We start from the raw sequence: 15,716 nt of genomic DNA, 5'->3' as shown, positions 1-15,716 counted from the left end.
TTTTTTAGGTTCTGCTAACCAGTATTAGATACACTTCCAACTTTAGTAAAGGCTTCCTTTTAATTTCTTGTAATTACAACAGGAGTATGAACAGCTGAGGACATTTAAAATACAGCTGTAAAACACTGCAGGGTGTGGTGCTCTTACGAAATCAAGACACAGGCATGAAATCTTGTCTTTTTTTGTTGGGTTTTTTTTCTTTTTTTTTTTTTTTTCTGAAGTATTTCTTTACTGAGTAATGGCGCCAACCTGGATTCTGCAACCCTACATAAATCACTGCCAGTTGTGGCTAAGCTGTAATGTTAACCAACCAATTTAAAACCATTACTGACATAGAAACATGTATTTAGAGATTTTGTGCCAACTATGAAACCACACAGTTTTTCAATCATGTGAACAGGATACTCTATATGGAATGCTAAATACTAAAAGCCACACTGGTTTTTGGGGTTACCTTTCTTGATTGCTCAGTTTGGCATACAGGGCTTTTACCAACTCTGGACATTTCAGCAAATGGTCTGTAACAATCAAGAACCTAAAGAAAAAAAAAAAAAAAGAGTGTTACTGGTGCTACAAAAACAGCATCTACATTGACTCCAAATGGTGCTGATTATTTTTACTTGTAGATGACCGTGTGACATGCTTCTGATCCTATTTGCTCATAGATACAAATTGTCACAAAATAACTGCACATTGTTCTGCAGTATTTTTCCTAATACAGCAATGGCCATTTCCCATCAATTCAGCATACTTTCACTCAAATGCTTGAAGGAAAGCTGGTTAGTCTCTTTTGCCAGTTATACAAAAGGCACACCACAATTCAAATAATAAAACACTCATCCAGTTGTTCATGCATCTCAGCAAAAAGCCAAAGTTCAAGCTTGAAAACTACTATGCTACTTGTCAAAACACTGTTTTTAAGCCCACCAAACAGTCAAAAAAGTGCCCAAATGATTTCTCTTTTACAGAAATTCTAATAACGCCTCAAAGCAAATGGAATCTTCTTTGTCAGATGCAAGACAGTAAAATACTGGTCTCACAAAAAAATACCCTCCTTGTGTAACAGGAACCTAAGCTGATAACCAAATCTAACTCTTTGCTCTACGAGGCAGGTAGGTATGGTCAGTCCACCCTTGTGCTAAGGCCAATATTTACACTGACCACTTTCCCAAGCACCATTCGCAGCAGTCAACAGCAGATGCTAGTCATTTAATTTCAACCCAGATGTACTCTCAGCATTATGGGAAAAAACAAAGTATGTAAAATTATTTTTCTCCTCAAATTACATTCCTAGGAGTACTGACAGTGTCACATATGCTGCTAAGCTATGCATTTTTAAAGCAGCGTGTCTATCTACTAAATATAAAATAATTACAGGTCAAATCTCAGAGCATCCTCTGAGCTGATGAAGCTCCTGAAAAAGAATAGCTAACATAATACGAAAACCAAGTGATTTCAATATTCCCTCCACCTCCTCCCTACTTTTCACTTTGCTGACAGCCTTTTATTTTGTGTATCCATAATCCACGACATAGCTAACAGGAAGATCACATAGAAGCCTTCCAGCTGCAACAAAGTATTTTTTGGTCAAATACTCAATGACAATTGGGGAAATAGGAGAACAAGAGGTCCAAAAGATTAATAGCTATTATATTTCTAACAGTAACTGTGGACTTAGCCAGCATCTGGTTCAGTTACCGTAAACTAGACATTTTTAACTGGGGGAGGGAGAAGAAAAGCTGTTTTGTGCTGTGCTTTTTTTTTTTAACTGATATTTGTACACACATTCAAGGAAAAAAATAGCATAGGGGTAGGGAACCATCAACTTAAGATTGGCACTCGGAGCAGCGAAGCACTGATTCAAGAGTTTCGCAGCACAAATTTGAACCTACAGACTTCCCCAAAGTCAACAGCACAAATGTCTTCCAACTGAGCAGTGCAGACTCAGCCATAACAACTGAATCAAGCTATCAGCAGGGCAGTCAAGGGGAACACTTCTACAGTTCCTGAACCAACAATTCACAGCATATAAGCCATCCACAGTTAAACCTTCAGAATGGTAACAACTGACTTTATTTTTTAAGCATTTGAATAGAAACAAAGGCTTTTATCTGGAGCTGCAAAAGAAAAAAGCATAATAATCAGAGTTGTGCAGAACACAGTACTTAGCCTCATAATGTACAAATTTCAGATCACAATGAATTATGGTAAAAGAGCATTTAAAGAGACAATCTGAAGCCCAAGTTTTCAATTTTGCAGTTGGGACTATGAATTTAGATCTTAATTTTCATGATTAACATTACTTTGAGGAAATCTTCTTGCCTTGAAGTTAAAAAGCAATCAATAATTATCACAAAAAGATCTAATGCTAGTAGGTGCACATTAGTGATTACTATTGCAAAGCTGAAGACCTGTACTTCAGTCGTTACTTGGGTCTATGCTCTTGTATTTATTCACACACATCTTTCACGCTCTGTGGACTACACCTCTACTGCTTGAGGAGCTTGTAGCATTTCAGAATAACGTTTCTGCTTATAAAGGAGCACAGACATCTGTATATGTTTCTTACCCTTTTAAATTCATGACATGATGTAACACCTCAGAAATTTCTGCTTCTGTATTTAAGTTTCTCTTTTACCTTATCCGCTTCCTGCATTACTGTATCATAAAGAACAGAGCACTAGCATATATTACAAGAGCACCACTAAGAGATAACAGAAGAATTAGTAGTGGAATAAAGCACTTTCAACTCTTGCTACCATGCTCAGAAATTCTGGTGGTAGTTAAGCAAGGATGCAGCAAATTAAATCTAATATCTTTAGTCCTCAGCTCTCCTGTTTTTCATTTGGGGCAGGGGAGAAGAAGAGGAAAAGTAAGACCATCCACAGCTCTGAAATGAAAAAAGACATTCAGTTTTGGGTTACTGACTGAATATGGCATTTCAGATGTACACAAAAGGCTTTGGTAAGAGATTTAAACTCTCTTTGGGGGCCAACAGCAGAACCACTGGGATAAACTGAGGACCACTGTAATTTAGTGAAGGAAATGGTGAAAATTAAAGTTGTTCTGCAAGCGTAACACAGTAACAAATGAACAGTGTTAAATATGCCAATTTTCTTGACTTTTTAAATATTGTTTGGCTAAAATCCTAAAAAAAAATCAAGTGCTTACATAGTAGATAAATACAGGAGATGTTCAGTTCAAAGACTTTACAACAGCACAAGGGCTGCATTGTACCAAATTGAACTTGAGAAGCAGCCAAGATGAAATGGTATAAGCCACATTTGCGCTCAGTATATTTCAAATGACCACTAAGCTTGCTCCAATCAAAGACGGGTGTAAGCAATCAACTTTATCATCAAATGTCATGCTCCATATTAAGTTGATTTGATCCCATTAGCAAGTTTAGACAACAGTGTCCTCAGTCTCAGAAAATTAGGAAGAAAACCCCCACAAATGTTTTAGAAGAAAGAAGACGACATGGCATTCTCTACTTGATCAGCAAACTTCTCTTTCAATCTCAAAACCAAAAGCATTTTTCATCATCCTACAATAATGCCACTCTATCCAAAATATTTAGTAAGAATGAAATAGCTATTTTTACTGTAGTTTAACAAACAAATGTAAGAAATCACCCAAATTTTGAAGAAAAAAAGAAGAAAATTTAGACAGCTAACCTTTCAAAGCCATATCACCGGTCTTTTTAGATGCTAAAAAAGCAATATGCCCCATGAGGAACTGTTTGGGACCAGAATATATTTTAGAACCAAGTATCAAGCACCACAATACTCCTCTCCTGAGCGGAATCAAGCACAACAGTGAACATCCTTCCATCTTCGAAAGGCATTACCCATAATGAATGCATCCTCCTTACAGGACACAATACTGTCCACCAAGTCAACTCACAGGTCTAGAAGACCGAGTTCAGATTACCTGTAATATTTCTCTGATTCAGAAGACACTCTCATTCAATTTGATAGCTACATCTGAAAGACACTAGAAAGAGATTTATTTTTACTTATGGGCAAAGTTGGAATAATTTTTTTCTGAAGAGCTACCAAGGAAAAACTAGAAGATGATCAGCAATACAATTGCTTCCTGCTCCCCCCTCTTGACAAGATCCACAAGAAGAAAGAGGTGATAAGATAAATAAATGTGTGAGGCTGGGCTTTGAAAGATTGGGGGAATCTGTGCCAATACACTGCTACTACAAACAGAAAGTAGAAGCTACTCAGATCTCTAAAATTAAGGAAACTTTTCCAATTGTCAGTACTATTTAAAACCACAGTTGAACTTGGAACCTGCAACATAACTCCAACTTTCCTGGAATTAAAAATAAGAATTACTTTCTGGATAGTAGAAGAAGGGGGTGGAGGACACCCTAAACTGTCAGAGAGAAGAAACAGAGTTGCCAGCCCAAAATGAAAAAGAAAAAAAAAAAAAAAGGTAACATTTTCTGGTTTCTGTACCACATGCGTACCAATTAAGCAACAAGCACTCTACTGAGGAGTTCCATCTTTGCCTTTAAATTTGTGCCCATGGGCAAGACTCCTTGCCACAGGAGCACTAGTTTCTGTCCACACTTCTTTCCATAAGCCAGGACAAAATAACTAAAGGCAAAAAATGGGGAGGGGGAGCCCCACATCCTAATCTTTACAGTCATCATTGAGCTGTGGTTTCGAAAAGAGAAAGTGGATGTTCAGAAAATCTTACTTCCAATGCCAAACAGCTGACCACACTCTTAATATCATTTTTCTGGAAGCCAAAGGGCATATTACGCTTCTTATTTTAAAATGGAGAATTTTTTGTTCCTTGCTCTTCAGGAATCAAAAATACAACCTGTTTTTTCTTTCCATAGTAGCTACACTGCCCCATGCACACACTTGGAAAAACTGATGACACAAGCTATACTCTCATCTCTAATGGAACCACCAAAGTATTTCTAAAATAAACAGCTTTTAGAATACACATTGGTCTTGGTTAGGATAAATTATAATGTAATTTTGTACTACTTTTTCCTAATTATTTTACAAAACACATATGTTTGCAGGTTCAATATTCTAAAATAGATCTCGTGGCATTCTGTGCTGGTTTCTCTTCTAAATACAGTAGCTTCTAAACTGTGTGACACACTTTTCTGCTGTTGATTAATAGAAACCCAAAAGGGAGTGGATGTGGATGTGTAGGGAAACACAGAGGAATGACTTTTTAAAGGCTCCACAATTTTCCAGAGCCTAAGGCATAGCTCTCTGCATGTTTTAAGAAAAAGCTTTTACTGGGGAAAAAAAAAAAAAAAAAAAAAAAAAAAAAGCTTTTACTGAAAAAAAAAAAAAGGCAGTGCTTGGCAATCCTTATACTGCACATGTGACGGGATACTGCTTGTGCTTTCTAGTTCCTTTGGAAATGCAAGGGAGTTTGTTACAGAGGACTCTTCAGACTTTGGTAGTAATCACATAGAAATTGAGTAGGAAATACATTTCAGATACTGAACAGTATATTCCAGCTTTGTTTCCTAAAGGAAGGATATGTCCAATTCCCAGAGAGCATCCTTTGGTAGGCAGCAGCTGTTGAAAGAAGGCAGCACTGGAAAAAGAATATTGGCTTATGGAGTAAGTGTGTTTGCTTACTAGTTTAAGATACATTCGACTTAGTATGTCAACACTTCAGAAGAATTAAATCAGCATACCATTACAGAGGTATGTTGGAAAGATGGAAGACACACAGAAAATAAATAATTGTCTCACAAGGGCTTGAAAACCGTGCTCATCCCTTTGAATACAAACAGAAGATGGAACACAGAGGTGGAGGAAGCAGAACCAAAAGATGCACAATGCAGAAAGAGTGATCACAGTTTAAGAGACAGATCTTCCGCTCTTAGGGAACAGACAGAAAGGAACTAAGTAATACTAAAAGAAAAAAGAAAAAAAAAAAAAAAGATCAGAAGAAGCTGGAAGCAACTGAACTGAAGTTGAGAGTTTTAAAAGCTTTCCATATGCAAGGAAGTATTTGAGAAGGAATGCTAATCCCACAACCGTGATCATGAGCAGAGCAAGCTGGAAGCAACAGATCATAACCAAACCCTGAAAGAGGGCGCCTGCATTAAAGGACAAGGTCTCAGGACTAAAGATGGGACAGGAACGGTCACTCATGCACCAGACTGTAGCAGCATGGAAGTTTTTCACTGAAGTTAGAGGGTATTAATTCTTAAGCTAATAGCCTAGATAGTAGCTGCATGTTCCAAAGAACAACACGTTTTCTAGAAGACAACTGCATAGCAAAGAACCGCCAAGGAGATAGGATCATTTAATTAGTGTATGCCATAAATCAAACCAAAGAAAGGAAACCAACTTGTTTCTGCAGAGCCAGTGTCTTTGCAAAGACATACGCTTTGAAGTATATTCTGTAACATCATACTCCTCGAAATTTTCTGAGAGCAGCAAGCTCTGGGCAATCTTCGCAAGCCCAACTACAGATCCAAACATTCAGGACAAGACAGGTAAGTTTCAACGGCTTTCAGTCCTGAAAACTTCCAGTTTCTTCTTGCTCTAAGATTTTAGCCAAAAGCTACAAAACAAAGGGGTATACAGCCAGTCAGGCAACATTTTGAAGAACCTCAGTTGGAGATACACAATCTGCCTCCTCAGATCATTGCTCTTGGGAGTTAGACCAGCAGCAGCAACCTCAGAAGAGCTCCTAGTATTCAAGATTACAGGATTGCTAGCCTGAAACAAGTTCAGGAGCTGTGTTGACTAGAAGTTTAGAGGCAGTTTAAAAATACATTGTCTAATATATGTTAATTAATACTATTTTAAAATGCCACTCAGCATCTAGTATTAAAGACGGCAAAGGTAGCAACATTAAAAAAAAATAAATCTTGGAGCTGTTTAGAGGATCAAGCTTCTAAACGCGAAAGAGGAGGAGGTATCAGTTCTTAAATCAAGAGAATATTTATTAAATGTGTGAATTGTATTCTGCAACTTCACAGATTTCGGAGATAGAAGCATTTCCGATGCTTACAAGTAACCACAAGCTTAATGAAATGAGCCTTCAGACCATGTGGTCTGGATAAACAGGTATGATCACACAAGGACTGAATACAAAATTTGACCAGGGCATTCCTTATAGAACTGACTTCCTTCTTAAATTTATTAACTATTTCTTAGCCCATAGCATGCCACAGAAAATACTTAATAAAAAGCGTATGACTCATGAAGACACACTTAGGTGTGCATCACAGCACTGTTACCTCCCTTTCTTCCAAGTTCTGAGGCAACTTTTGTTATGCTGTCCATCTACAAACATGCTTTAAAAATGCGTCAGTGCTTATAGTCTCAAAAATCTCACTATGCTGATCTGAAAAATAGATCTCCTCTATTTCGAAAACTACTTAGAAAGTGGATGGCTTGGCTTTCCATCACTGATTAGATTCAGAAGTTGCTAAACTAAGGCCTTCTCTCCCATAACCCACCCCTCTCAGGAAGCATAGCCAACACTTCAGACATTCCCTCTTCCCCGACAGCAGATCCTTGTCTTCTACCAAACATCTCGTGATTCGAGAAGTAGGCAAATAGGACAGGAAAATTCCAGAAGGCTACATCCTGCCTTTAAAGATGCTTCTTCTGCTCTCTTTAACTGGGGGATGGGTTTACGGCAGACAGAAGAGGAATTGCAAAAGGTCCGCTACCAACAGCTGCTTCTAAAAAAGGAGCTCTGAGGAACTCCTCAGAATAATCTCAGATTTCCTCTGACAAAGCCTTCTCCCTATAGAACTGCTGCGAGACTGGAGGGAGAAGCCAAAGGCGTCACACTTGGAAAGAAGATCCTCCTGAACTTTCCCTAAGGACTTTTCCAGCTTGGAGACAGAAAACTGGACTCTATACATGAACGTGGGATCATGAACAGAGAAGGAATTGCAAATTCACCAAAAAAAAAAAAAAAGATTTTAAAGATGTGCTTGCCCTCCAGTGATGGGTGACGAGTAGAAAAGCCAACATGTGCTAGCTGAATGGGGCAGTAAGGACCCCACGGGAGAAACTACAGATCAGCCAATGGCCTTAAATCCAAATATTTGTCCTGGATGTCCTCTCTCTGTCCTAATGGTTCATGGCAGCAACTGCAAAAATAACTTGAGCATCATAAGTGTTTATTTGCGGAATTCATTGGATACTAACTTAGAGAAACATTAAGTCATAAATTTCAGTGCACAATAAAAGAAAAGGGAATAAAATAGTGAATAAAAGTTTTGCCTATAACCAAAACTTGCCTGGTAATTCACAGAAAGATTTTCAACACCTAAAAGCAGCATTTGACAGCAAGAAAGCCCAGCCAAGAGGAATAAACACACGTGGCATTCACTTTTTATTCGGTGTAATACGAAACCGGATGCTCCAGCTGAGAGACAAGAAGGTAGGCAGGAATTAAGTAATATTTTTAACTTTAAAAGTAAGAACATTTTAATTCCAGGCATTTGCGAGTCCAGCAGTGAGCATAACCTCCTGGACGAAGAACAGTTTGTATTTCGGCTCAGCCATATAATGCCGCAACAGCCGCTTAAAAATGGTTGCGGTGCACTTTGTTAGCTGTGGCGCAAGGGACCCAAATCTTCACAACAGAGTACTGGCTCTGTTGCAAATACCGCGGCTATGTAAATTCGTTTAAGCAATCCTAGTGGTATGTACTTCAGTGAGAGCTAAAGTACAGCTCCAAATTTTCAATGAATTGCTGACAAAAATATTTTTTCTACAGTCCAGCCAGAGAGGCGTCCAAAGCTTAGATTTGACTTCATAAGAAAAGGGACAGAAATCTTTTTATGCACTTTTACATTATTATATCTCATGCATACTCTTCCATATCAGAAAGTAATATAGTTCCTCGATGAGGGGGAAAAAAAATAAGCACTTTACTAATGAACCAAGAATTAGTTCAAACCAGGAAGATTATATGCAATGATAAAAATGGACACCAAAGCAAAAGCAGCAATACATCAGAGTCCAAACTTATTCTAAACATATCCTCCAAACGACTGTGTCTGTCTTTCACACACCTAATTGCAAAAAACTGCAATTCATTCAATATCCAACAATGTCTTAGAAACAGAAGGCTCTAATGAAAGAATAGCTAATATTGGCATAAGGCACATGCAAACCTACACAATTTCAAAAGCTGTCCTAAAGAGACAGCATTACTACATGTAAGGAACAACACTGATGCAAGGACAAAGCTTAGCTTTTCACTTATCATTGTCAAAAAAAATGTTCTTATATTCAAGACAAGAATTTTCAGCTTTCATCAGCCAAAGTAAGTAACATTACTTCTACCAAAGTAAGAAATCCTGTTTACTGTTCAGCTTTTCTGTTCACAGCAAAGTACATGTTAGGAAGCCATTTCTGGACACTGCCTGATCACAGGAACAGACCAGCGCTCTACACTAGTAAATAGAGAGCGGTGAGAAGTTGACAAGAGTTTCCTACAGAAAAATAGATGCAACATGGCTGGCATCAGTAGAGCTTTCCCCTGAATACAGAGAAACAGCAGACAAAACTGCTCAAGCAGGCAGGACACAAGAAAGTCTGCACAAGAGCTGGCTAGCTTGCTTCCTCCTGCTCAGCAATAGGAAAAAGGAAAGCAAGCAAGCAAGCAACGGAAGGTATCATCATTACATTACATGATTGTATCCACCCACGTTTATCTCACAGTAGAAAGATTAGGGCTAGTAAAAGAAACAGGCTTTCAGGCCCAACTCAAGACTACCCTCAATTCTAATATTCTAGGAAAAAAGAGAAAACTATTTGGAGTGGGAGGTTCAGCTGTGTGACATCAGGAGTAACACCCTGTAAACACTCTTATAGTATGTGTTTTACAACTGGAAAAATGATAGAAAAATGCAAAGAAGAATCTAAGATACAAACTGCAGGTACCTTATGAAAATGTAGTCAGTTACTCATAGGATTAAGCGAATATCCTCTGTAATTAAAGCTAAAGTAAGAACAACTCCTTGCCTCTGAAATACATGCTGTTTTAATACTGCCAAGATAACAGGTGGAAAAAAAAAAATTCAATACTTTGCAAAAAAAAAAAAAATTGCAAGACCTTACAATGGTTGTTCTACTTGAAACAAGACTACCGACTTTGTAGGCTCTTCCTAACCTTTAACTACACAGAAATACACCACGTAGTACAGACCCACAAGATGCACGTATGGTCTAAGAGAAAAGCGTTACATTAGTGTAACACACTGACCTATGGCTAACTGGAAGAGGGGAGAAAAAAAGAAAAAAAATCATAACCAAAACCAGAAAAAAAAAAGACTTTGTTTAAATCAATGTTGCGTAAGGAAGGGTACACACTAGCAGATTTCCATTGAAAATATGAAAAACAAACCTCTTACACCAACCTTTTTTTTTTTTTTTTTAAATAAAGAAGTATGTGAAAATGTTACTTTCTTACCTCTGCACCAAGTAGACCAAAGATAACACACACATTCTAATATATAAATATCATAAGTTTGTTTCAGGATGGAATTTTTTTTTTTTTTTTAAATCTAATATGAAGAAAGAACTTATTTTGCCATTTAAATTACCCTCAGCCATGACATATAGTATCTCACAATAAGAACAGATGAACACGAGGGAGAACCAAAGAGTAAATGTGTTTCTTGAGATGGAAGATATAAGAAATTGAGTATTAGAAGAACAAATGAAGTGAGGATCAAGAAACGGAGGGAAATAGGTACAAGATGAATCACAAAAAGGCTCTAGAGCTATAAAAAGACAGAAAAATCAGTCCCTTTCTAGCAAGGAATTATCTTTTTCGCTTTCAAGGTAATGCTGTTTGAATACCTAGTCAATGCTTGATACTGCACTGTTGCAATACACTTTTTGGTTTAGGTTTTGCAATTGTGAATGCACTTTACCTGTGTTGACTTGAAAACAGTGCCAGCATTATTGAAAGATTTCCATTTATAATTCGGTTCAAGACGACTGTATGAAATGTGAAGAAACTTATACTACAAACTCATTACTTTTTCTTTCAGTGGGAAAACTGATAATGAGCTTTGAGACTTAACTAGACCATGTTAAAGTACTACGAAAGAAAAACACGTGTATTGTTTTCTTAACACCTGGAAGATATTCCAATGCTTTTTGTATATTTACTGTATGAGGAACTCAGCATTCTGAGAGGAACTGGAGGGCAAACACTCTGCAACTGCCTTACAGCAGGACTAGGATTACTCTTTTCTACCCATCTTTTTTCCTTCATCATGGTTTTATATCTTGTATAGAAGTTTGCCTCTTTTTAATTTCAAGACTACTCTGAAGAGAGACCATTTCCCACCCACATCAAACATCCATAGAGGAAGTAAGACATTTTCATTGTAATGTCAACAGAATGCACTTCAGACTAGAAAGAACAGGGAAATTGATACCTCGGCATTTATTCTGATGCTGCATTTATTCTGTGATTACCTTCAAAATAGAAATGTAACAGCATGACAACCTCTTCCGACTTTCCCTGGCTTTCTATCTCAGTCAAAATACATTTCAGCATATCTTCAATACATAAAGAAAATGAAGGATAATCAAAATAATGATCTGAAAAGCAAATCTTTCACATGTGTTTATATTGACAGATGCCAAAAATAAAGACTCGGTTTGTCACTTTTGAAATAGAAGTCTGGTCGCCTGGCCCTTAAACTTTAAGTTTGCTTTCTGAAAACTATTTATGTCCTATGCAGATTGATCTAGTTATGAAAAAAAGCTCAGCCACAAACAAATTTTAAAGTCATTTTTTCAGTACAAAAGCAAACCATTAAGTGACATTTGCTTTTCATTCAGTCAACTCTGTTTAGAGACTTTTCAAATAACTAGTAAAACCCTGACAATTCTTCCTAATTAAATTTTGAATTTAAACATGACCTTCAAAGGAATGCTACAAAAACATACAAACTATCCTTTTTTTCCCCTTGGAATGCATCATACAAGAATTAACTGAATGTGTATCCTTGCTGATGCAGGGCAGAAAGTTTCTCAAAAGCATAATTGACAACAATTTGCAAGAATGGCCATTAGCAAAAAATATAAAAAAATCAGTGAAATAAAACCACTGCTTAGGTGCTCTTAAAGTATGAAAACAAAATGTGCAATATTCACAAACAAAATGTCTTCTCTGTTTTAGTATAAAAATGATTGCATGCTGCATGAGCCAACAGATTTGTCAAAGAAAAAAAATCCCACATTTTATGTAGTACTCACAAGCATTAGTCATACAAGTCTTCCTAGCATGCCCCAATAACCGAAGTCTCTAAGACTATATTCTGTGTTAACTTTATTTCAAAAATCTCCACAAACCAGCACACAAGTATAAATTAGTTTGCATTATAGAACACTTTCATTAAAAAAGAGACCATGATTTTAAAATTCCCATCTATATCCTCAACAAAAACGTAGTCTTATTTCGGAAGAAATCAAAACAGTCAGTCAAAATACCATGAAAATTATCTCTATACCAAATTAGTAACTTCTAAATAGATCTTCATTCACTACTTAGCAGTGCCACAAATTTAGACATTTTAATACAGAGATTTCCACTAGAAAAGCACCTAATTAATGGGGGGGGGGGGGCACACAAATCTAAAGATACATACGACCACTCAGACTCCAACTGCTCTTTGTAGACTTTCAGCACATGGAGAGCCACAGTCAAGTTCCCAGGATCCAGTAGTTCTCTCACTTTCACTGAATTAAGGCAGGTGAACAGGACCATACAACAATAGGCCACAATTTTCTCATCACTGTACGTTAGGCATGTCCTTCAAGAGAAAATAAGGAGTTAAGAGAGTAAGTTAAAACTGGCCCTACAAAAACAGACTAGCGGCATTCAGCTTATTGAGTTGTTGTTCTTTGCTGTCTTTTAGAGAAACATGAGTTTGTCATTGCCTAAGAGGGACAGAAGTCATCTGCAAAGAAAAACATCCGACTCCCAGCTGAAGGTCAAACTTATATGCAACTTACAAAACTAATGCTAAACTGGAGCTAACTGGAGATCTAGAAATTGGGTGAAACCATAATAATTATCTGCTGCTATTACCATAAAGTCTTTCTACATCCAGTGCTGACAAGTGGGCTCCAGAAACACTCAGAATGAGTATCAAATTGAATGAATGTGCCTTTGTTACTAGCTCACTACAAAAAATGTGGCCAAACACATCAACAATATTGTCATGTGTCTGCATAAAATCGTTTATATAACATTTCATTACATATATGTCATCAAACCTCCAGGAAGGTATTTTGGTGAGGTTAGGAGGGGGGCAAAAGGATTGGAAGATGCAAAGATTACATCATTTTTGTAGATTCTGTCTGATCCACAAATACTGACAGGTCTGCACAGCAGCAAAGTGAATAAAGAAAAAGCTCTTTTCTTGGAAATTAGTATAACTACTTGAAAACACCTCTGAAATAAAGCTTACATTTGAAGCTCATAATTTGAAATAGTTTTCTTCCGGTTTCTGTTAAAATCAATTTACTGTTAGTTTAGAACAAGCAGGTTTTTAAAAGTCCTGACCCCTGCGGTTGACTAACAAAAAAAACATCTACAGGATATGGTCTCAACTGTCCCATTCTCCCCAAAGTTATTTTTCAAAGCTTCATAGTGCTAGTAGAGGCACAACTATCATGTACAAAAGATTTGAATATAACCACAGAAATTACATTATAAAAAAAACCCGCATCCATGCTTACAAGAACAGATCTGGGAAAGCACACTTCCAAATGCTATTCTGGGAATCTCCGTTTCCTGCTGCAATGTTTCCAAGAAACTGGAGGCTACAACGAAGAGCTGAAAAAAACCCAGAAAATATATTAACAGGAATTCAAAGAAATACTAATAAATTTCATATAAATGACAAACTTTTCAACATTACAGCTATACACTACAGAAACCATCTCAGTTAAGCTTTGGGTGCAGTATTTCACTGTTACTGTACATAAATATCTGGTTTCTCTTCTAATGCAAATAATTTTACAAAGTATTCTGGAATTATACCCAAAACAAATCAATTTTTTTCCTCAGACTTATATGAATATCAAACATTGGTTACTAGTGATTACGAGAACTAATTGATTGTGCCAAGGTTTAAGACAGATTGAAATCAATGAAAGCCTGGAGCTACAGTTAGGACAAACTGAAGCAGACCCATGCTGAACCAGTGGCTGCCACATGGCAGTGGCCATTTTTGCCTCTTCGGGATCTGAGGTGGCTTTCTTCCTCATATTAAATTAACTCAAATAAGCTGCCTGTCATCACCTGAACTCTGCAAGAGCAGCTCTGCCTGCTACTAAGAGAGCTCCCCAGGCACCCTCCCCAAGCTGGCCAGAGAGGGCTTGGAAATTTTGTTGCAGCAGGTAGAGCCACAGCAAGAGAACTGAACTTGCTCTGTCGCTACCCACGTTAAATTCTATTTAGCTGGACAAATCATTATAGAATATGATGATGTGCTCAATACTTTCTGATTTCTATCCCAGAAAAATTAAAGCCAGTACTCCAAGTACTTTGCCTCCAATTTTAACACTGAATTTAATACGGCAGATTTCTACTACTATTACAAAGGATTTATTCCAGCCTCCTCTCAATACAGACTTAAAATATGGAGACATGATATTTCATCATACAAGTTACTATCCTAGAGCCTGCCAAAAGATGTAAATTCATGAAAAACAAAAGCATGAACCCACAGATCTCAAAATCAAAACACTTTTTTTGGCCCTATTGACAGCTCTCAATAGCCTGGCCCTTATTAATAGGTTGGCGAAGAAACTTAAAATTAAATGTTAAAATGCAGTTTACCAGATACTACAAACAGCAGCCTGTTACAGATGGAGGTGGCTCATATTGCCAGGTTCTGAAAATATAAAATTAGGTCTCTTTGAAAGGTGCTGTGCCAGCTGGCAGCCAGATTTCCTACAGAGGTCTGGGCATATGTCCTCTTGGGAACAAAGAGAAAGCAAGTCTCAAATGAGGTCACTTGGGCTGAGAGAACAGTAACTTTTTTTTCCATATATATTTTTTAAGCCCAAGATATATATGTCCTCTCCATAGTGCATTTTGAATCGTCTTCTCCTTTATGTTTTAGTTCTTAAGATCTGTTCTCTCTCCCTGCACATCTGCACTTTTTTATTATTTTCTGCCCATCATTATGCTTCCACTTCTCCCATCCATCTGGTTCCCATCCTGCTGACTCAGAATTTTTCTGAAGGACAGCAAGCATGGGCACGCTACTTTTCTAGCAGACATTTTATGGAAATACTTCCCTGCTAGAAAAAAACTAACGAGGCAGTACCTTCTAGGAATAGAGTATTATTTCACTTGGTGAACTCCTTACCTACTCTACTATGAGAAAGATCTTTCAAAGAGACATAAGGTTGTTTAACTATACTCCAATGTTTACCTGAAATTTGCTTGACCCTTTTCAGCTATCAGTTACACTTTGGTCATTAGAGACTAAGCTGTTGTTGTGGTTTAACCCCAGCCAGCAACTATGCACCACACAGCCGCTCACTCACTCCCCCCCAGTGGGGTGGGGAGAGAATTGGAAGGGTGAAAGTCAGAAAACTCCTGGGTTGAGATAAGAACAGTTTAATGATTGAAGTAAAATGAAATAGAATGATAGTAGTAGTAGTAATAATAATACAATACAATAATAATATACAAAGCAAGTG

At 37.3% G+C, this 15,716-nt stretch overlaps 1 protein-coding gene across 2 annotated transcripts in view; it reads right to left on the bottom strand.

Moving 5' to 3' along the window:
- The window catches only part of ATXN10 (ataxin 10), a 107,739-nt gene that overhangs the window by 63,631 nt on the left and 28,392 nt on the right, over positions 1-15,716 (bottom strand). For both annotated transcript variants that reach the window (XM_087765805.1, XM_087765806.1), the window contains exons 4-6: positions 13,740-13,836; positions 12,644-12,808; positions 455-535 (exon numbers count right to left, since the gene is read on the bottom strand). In XM_087765805.1, coding sequence (XP_087621931.1) covers positions 455-535; positions 12,644-12,808; positions 13,740-13,836 — 343 coding nt within the window. The remainder of the gene's footprint in view (positions 1-454; positions 536-12,643; positions 12,809-13,739; positions 13,837-15,716) is intronic.

This window comes from Nipponia nippon, unplaced genomic scaffold (genome assembly GCF_047370975.1).
Source record: "Nipponia nippon isolate SJK-2023a ecotype South Korea unplaced genomic scaffold, ASM4737097v1 scaffold_3, whole genome shotgun sequence".
NCBI classification, from domain to species: Eukaryota; Metazoa; Chordata; class Aves; order Pelecaniformes; family Threskiornithidae; genus Nipponia; species Nipponia nippon.
Note: the sequence above shows the minus strand (reverse complement) of the source record. Positions and strands in the feature narration are given on the sequence as shown.